The sequence below is a fragment of the Zootoca vivipara genome, chromosome 3, assembly GCF_963506605.1.
Source record: "Zootoca vivipara chromosome 3, rZooViv1.1, whole genome shotgun sequence".
Lineage (NCBI taxonomy): Eukaryota > Metazoa > Chordata > Lepidosauria > Squamata > Lacertidae > Zootoca > Zootoca vivipara.
Window position 1 is genome coordinate 67,071,436 of NC_083278.1, and position 6,302 is coordinate 67,077,737.

Genomic DNA, 6,302 nt, shown 5'->3' on the forward strand with positions numbered 1-6,302 from the left:
ACACTTGCTTTTGGAATGTACAGCTTTTATGAATGCTCATACACAAGTTCAGAACTTCAATAATTTAATAACAAACAAAAGCATTGTGTGAAATTAGTCTTATTCAAACCAGTTGCAATAAAGCTGAAGAAGTGCAGCATGTTTCAGGTTTTAGCACCTTGAGAAAAGAGTCCTTAAAGTGTTAAGACAGGGAGTAAATTGATATGGATAAGAGGAGATGTGTTTATGTAACAGCATAGAAATTGCTTCCCCATTTTCTCACTGGAAGAAGACAGAAGTTCTTTTAAAACAAAGTTGTTCATTGAATTCACAGTTTTAGTGGATATATGAAATGGAAGGGATGATACAAAGGCTGAAGAATTAATTCCAAGGCAATCATATTGCAAGTCCAAAGGCACTGACAATACAGTACATAGTCTTGTTCTCCCATCTCACAGTGCAGGTTCCTACAAAAAGAGAAGAAAAGTCAATCAGGATGGCCATACTATATACAGAAGAACTACATCAGATCATAAAGTTCACAGGTTTCAATTTAAAGAACACGTAGGAAAAAATCTATTGCATCTTAAGCCACACTTGCTCAGCCAACTCTGTACTACATAGGCAACGTCCCATAATTTGTAGCAGTGGAACCTAAAATTATTGAACCACATGACACCGATATTCAGTCACACTTTATTCTTTCACAGGAACCATGTATGTTTATTCACTGGTGATGATTCCCTGGTCATGATGATTCTTCCAACTAAGTATTAGGAAGAACTTTCTGACAGTAAGAGCTGTTCGACAGTGTAATGGGCTCTCTTGGAAGATGGTGGTCTCTCATTCCTTGGAGGTTTGAAAGCAGAACTTGAATAGTCATCTGTCATGGATGCTTTTTTAGCCAAGATTGCAGGAGGTTCAAAGAGATAACCCTTGGGAGCCCCTTCCAACTCTACAATCCTTCAATTTTAAAGCAGAGATGCTCTACTAGCTACCCTAAGGAAATAAGGGAATAAGGCACTTGTAACAAGGATAACCTGCCCCATGGTCACTTGTAACTTCTAGTACTATATTAGAAGTTTATTACCATAGGATAGGTGTGTGTGGATTTTTCTCTTCCAGAGTCACACAAATATCTTGTGAAACATTTCAGTGGAGAAACTAAGACAAAGTATTAAAACATTCTTGTTACCATCAGCAGAGTTGTCCCAGAAGCAAGAGCTTGCAGTATGAAGTCCAGCACCATTCTTTTGCATAATCACACATGTCACTGTAAATTGAAGATAGAGTATTGTTAGAAAAAGGAATGTTTCCACTGCAGAAGCTACAGTTACATCCATATCTGTTTTTAGCCTTAAATGCCTATGTAAACATCTCTTATCGTAAATGACCTTTTAGGGTCACAGCAGTTATTAAACTAATCACCAATAGAGTTTTTGCCCCCTCACCTGCAATTTCTTCCATTTTAGAGTTAAATTTTTGATTTTACTCAAAACCATTTGTCAAAACAATAATACAATGAGCACAGAAATCTATTCGCTTACCAACATATTTGAAAGGTTTCCCCAGCTTTGTGAGATGACTCAGAATTTGCTCTACAACACTTGTAGTCCATTGATTCACTTTGCTGTGCAGATACACATTGCCACCTATTGTTCCTTCTATGGCCTGCAGACAAGGAGAGGTTCAAATCACCATCGGGCTGCTAAGGAATTCTAATTTTTTAAAAGGCATGCATTGATTTCAAAAGCTAGAATAAATATGTCAACATTTTTTCCAAGCAACACAGATCACACCAAGGACTTCAAAGAAGAAGGAATACCCAGAACACACAAATAACCACACACCTTTGCAAGAATGATTTGGGCAGGTAACCAACAATGTGGCCCCTCATATTTATTCTGAGGCTACTGCAATCCTAATTACAGTGGAGCAGACACACCTCTCTGCTAGTGGGAGACCATGTCCACTGTGAAGGCCATGCACGTAAAAAGCTCTGTGGACAGTAAGTGTACTGTTGATGTTCCTGCTGGCAGCAGTCTCCAAAACAGAGTGTTCTGGGAGTGCGGCAGGGGTGGGACTGAGGTAACCTAGGATCCAAGCAGTGTGCCAATCTCACCCCTCATGGTAAGCTGCAATGCCACCAGTGATGGTGCTCAGGTAAGCACAGGCACCTGTTACTGTCCATCTCTTTAGTGCTGTTTACAGGTAGGTAGCCGTGTTGGTCTGGATCGAAGTAAAATAAAAAAATTCCTTCAGTAGCACCTTAAAGACCAACTAAGTTTTTATTTTGGTATGAGCTTTCGTGTGCATGCACACTTCTTCAGGTATCTGAAGAAGTGTGCATGCACACGAAAGCTCATACCAAAATAAAAACTTAGTTGGTCTTTAAGGTGCTACTGAAGGAATTTTTTTCTTTAGTGCTGTGTTTGACATATTGCAAGCATGGAGGCAAGGACTGTGTTGTTTTTCGGTCTTTCCCCAGTACCCAGAAAACTTTATAAGCAACTTTATAAGCAACATTTAACGTATCACCAGAAACACATAGAGGGAGAAAGAAGTCTTTCACTTCTGAAGCTACAGAGGGAGTGACAATGAGATCTTGCAACAAGAGGTTGAACAGCCCAAATCAATACCCTCTGCAATAAATGGGTGTCTGGCTCACTCAGTCTTATCCTGTGGTTGTAGGCATAGATTTCACACTCTGTAAAGCATTAGTGCCAAGACCGAGAACAAGGGAGTAGCTGTTCATTGAATGTCACTAAGTTGTGGTCCTTTCATGCTTTTTCCTGCAGATTCTATGCTTGCAAACAATACTGTAGCAGAGTGTACTAGCATCTAATAGTCCCATTATTTTAAATTGTTTTAAATGCTGTTTTTAATGTTGTAACCTGCCTTGGGTCTTTAGGGCGAAGGGTGTGTAATAAACACAACAACAACAACAACAACAACAACAACAACAACAACAACAACAACACCTGCAAGGGAGGTAGGTTTTTACACAGATGAGTTCTACATACAGTACTTGATAAGTTACCAATCATATATTTGCTTAACAAAGAATGGCACGTACAACATATTTAGCTTGTGCTCCTAAGCCTTCACTAATCACCAGGAAGGTTGCCACAACAGAGGATTAGCAAACAAGACACTGGTACCCAGGTAACACATAACTAGAGTAAATTTGCTCTAAATATACTAACTACTGTATATTGATTCTATAGCTGCAAGTCACCAAAAGATTATTCCTGAAGTTGGAATCTAAGGAAATAGAACAGTCCACTCCATTTAAGCCAAGGTACATGCATTCAAGATTCATGTCACCACTGTGATTCAAGTAGATTTAACTAGCTTGCAGATTAGGCCAGAAGTCAGTTCATATTACAAGGCGAAGTCCTAAATTTGATATGCTTAATCATTTAAAAAGAGAGGTAAAAACCTTTACGAATGCAATTCTATGAGGATATCAAAATAGGACTGTTTCTTCTGTACAGGCTGGCTGGGATTAAAAGTCTGCCATAAGGCCAACGAGCCTCTACTCCTATTCCCACTGCAGCTTGATACTCCCAGAAAAATCATCCCTGCAGATCAGGCGTCACCTCCAGAGTGGAATTCAACATGGCATGAGGGACTACAAAGTAAAGTTGGGTTTTTCCCCTAAGAGAGACAATCTGCATATGCCGAAATGTTTTCTATGTATTCAAGAGATTCTGCAGATTCTGGTCCTCCCTCCCACCCCTTTCACTTGTGGGAACTGCCCTGCTTTGCTGCTTTCATACTTTCATTTCACTTGCTGGAGAGGTGAAATGTTCACAAAACAGAGCCAGCGAGTTACAATCCCCTTGAAATGTTTCAAATGAAATAATATGCATCTTTATGTAATTGCACCAAATGTATACACCAATAACAAAATTATGAGCACAAAGAGACACACATATTTCAGAGAAATTGCAATGTGTGTTAAGAGGCGGTTTACATAGCTCATGTTGCCACTTTAAATGTGGGCTTACAACACAAACCTAGGCATGTCTCCTCAGAAGTACCACTGAGTTCAATAAGACCTCTTCCTAAGTAAGTGTGAGTGATTGCAGCCTTACACTTCAGTGCATTGTGTATTTTCCACAATGCAGCAGTGATATATTTATCTTTTTAAAGGGAGTTACGGGGCGCAGTGGAAATATAGCAGATGCTGTGCAATGAGGATATATTAATGGAAGATGTAGCATAAACACCATCCTACCTCTTTTATAATGTTGCTTACTTCATCCACAATAAACGCAGTCTTGCAGGGGGAAAGAAAAGAAAAGAAGCCAGAAATAACATTTAAACCAAGTGAGCAATTTGCAGTACTGACACAAATGTAGTTTTAACTAACAGGCTAGTGCGGCAAACATTAATCAGATTTGATTTATTTCCCTAAGCATCTAACACCTTGTTTCTACTTCACCAGACATAGAATCCTGCCATCGCAAAGTGTGCCAAGCAATTCCTTAACGCTTGTAACTGCAGCAAACGAACTTCTTAAGCAGTCACATAAAAGCATATGTTTAACATCCCTTCAAACACTTCTAGAATAGAGGTGGCAGGCACATATAGTGGCCAGGGAACACAAAGGCCACAACTACTCCTCTTTTAGGGGACGCGGGTGGCACTGTGGGTTAAACCACTGAGCCTAGAGCTTGCCGATCAGAAGGTCGGCGGTTCGAATCCCCGCAACGGGGTGATCATCTTGCCAGAAGCGGCTTTGTCATGCTGGCCACATGACCTGGAAGCTGTACATCCGCTCCCTCGGCCAATAGAGCGAGATGAGCGCCGCAACCCCAGAGTTGGTCACGACTGGACCTAATGGTCAGGGGTCCTTTACCTTACTCCCCTTTTACAATCTATTCATAAATATGTGTAGGCCTTTCTGGCACTCATGCATCAAGGCAACTCTTTTCTTTCCCTTTTTTCTTTTATATTTTTATCATTATATATAATAAACATTACTATAAATGAGAATAAAGGTTTTGAGGTGTCGGTGTTTTTTTGTGTTTTTTTTATTTTTTGACAATCGTGGTATATAAATTTTATGAAATACTTGTTTATGACTAGCTGAGACACGGATCTCATCTGCAGATAGAAGTGAGTACATGAGGCGCTCAGCTCACCTTTGACCATGGGCCACGTTTACTACCTGATGATGATTAGGGTTAGGACATTCATTTGAAAGAATGTTTGAGGGTCTCTTTTCTATAGCTACATAACCATGGATTTGATGGAACAGTAACCCCTGTATACCCAAAAGGAGATCGCACCACACCCCATGAAACCTGCTAGTTTTCTTCTCTCCTCCTTTAAGAGGGGAAAATTTCCTTCCTTCTTCGATTTTGCGAAGTTTCCCTTAGGACAAGAACCTGGGCCATTAGACCAGCCGGCAAGAGATTTATTAATTCGGTTCTCTGCAGGCGCACCTCCCAAAAGCGTGTAGCCGCATGCCACGAAGAGCGGCGCTTTCTGGCACAAGCCATCCCTATCGCAGGGGGAGCGGAGAGAGGCAGCACCGCCAGCAGGAAAGTTGCCCCGGGGCTTGTAAGGCAGCCCGGCGGCGGCGGCATCTTCCCTCTCACCCCAAGGGCTGGAAGCGGCGGGAGCGCCAGCAAAGCCCGGGCCGGGGCTGGCAAGGGAGGAGGGCCAAGCGACCTTCCAGGAACGGGAACGTGGCCGACAATGGGCAAAGGGGCGGAACCCCGCCATGGCCACCGCCCTCCCCACGGAGGTCCCCGCAGCAACGGAAGAAAGGGGCACGCCGTCCCTTCCCTCCACGGCCACCCGCCCAGAGGAGGAGGAGGGACGCCGCTGTCCTTAGGAACCGTTACCTCCTCTGCAGACTGAAGCTCGTCCATCTTCTTCTTCAGCAATCCAGCCTATCTTGTCCCACGCGGCGCATGCGCAACCGACTCTTCGCCGGTCGCAGACAGCAGCACTTTCTTTCTTTTCTCTCTCTCGAGCTTACGCGGCTGCGCAAGTGCGCCCCTGTGCTTTCCCAACCAATCGCCCGACGCTGGCAAATGTACCGGAAGCGTTGCTGAGCTACGCTCTCTCTTTGTTTCTCTCTCTCTCGCGCGCGCTTGCGCAATCAAAGGCAAGCGAGCGCGGTTTCCGTTGTTGTTGAATAAGAGGTGTGGAAAATGCCCCCACTCGCCGTTTCTGGGTTTTTGTGTGTGTGGTTCGCGCTGAGCTGAGGAGCTTGCGCTTTAGCGACCCTAGGGAAGGGAGGATTAGCACACATGCTTCGCTTATTTTATTTTATTTAGAATACAGGGGTGGCTCACCCTCCT

General features: G+C 43.0%; 1 protein-coding gene across 2 annotated transcripts; it reads right to left on the reverse strand.

Annotated features, from left to right (window-relative positions):
- Positions 1-47: 47 nt before the first annotated feature.
- Positions 48-5,999, reverse strand: DYNLT1 (dynein light chain Tctex-type 1). Of its 2 annotated transcripts, XM_035108638.2 has the most exons (5): positions 5,841-5,999; positions 4,223-4,264; positions 1,527-1,650; positions 1,175-1,252; positions 48-446 (listed from the first exon to the last, which is right to left on the reverse strand). In XM_035108638.2, the coding sequence occupies exons 1-5, from the start codon at positions 5,865-5,867 to the stop codon at positions 376-378; spliced, it is 342 nt and encodes a 113-aa protein (XP_034964529.1). In that variant the 5' UTR covers positions 5,868-5,999; the 3' UTR covers positions 48-375. The 2 variants fall into 2 exon arrangements, with proteins under 2 accessions (XP_034964529.1, XP_034964530.1); XM_035108639.2 differs by lacking the exon at positions 4,223-4,264 and having other exon boundaries at positions 5,841-5,990.
- Positions 6,000-6,302: the final 303 nt, after the last annotated feature.

What these genes read in the sequence shown, in the direction of transcription:
- DYNLT1 (XM_035108638.2), bottom strand. Translation starts at nt 5,867, where the DNA reads ATGGACGAGCTTCAGTCTGCAGAGGAG. An exon ending in AGCTTCAGTCTGCAGAGGAG is followed by an intron (nt 4,265 to 5,840) that starts GTAACGGTTCCT and finishes TCCCCCTGCAAG; the next exon opens with ACTGCGTTTATTGTGGATGA. An exon ending in TAAGCAACATTATAAAAGAG is followed by an intron (nt 1,651 to 4,222) that starts GTAGGATGGTGT and finishes CCTTGTCTGCAG; the next exon opens with GCCATAGAAGGAACAATAGG.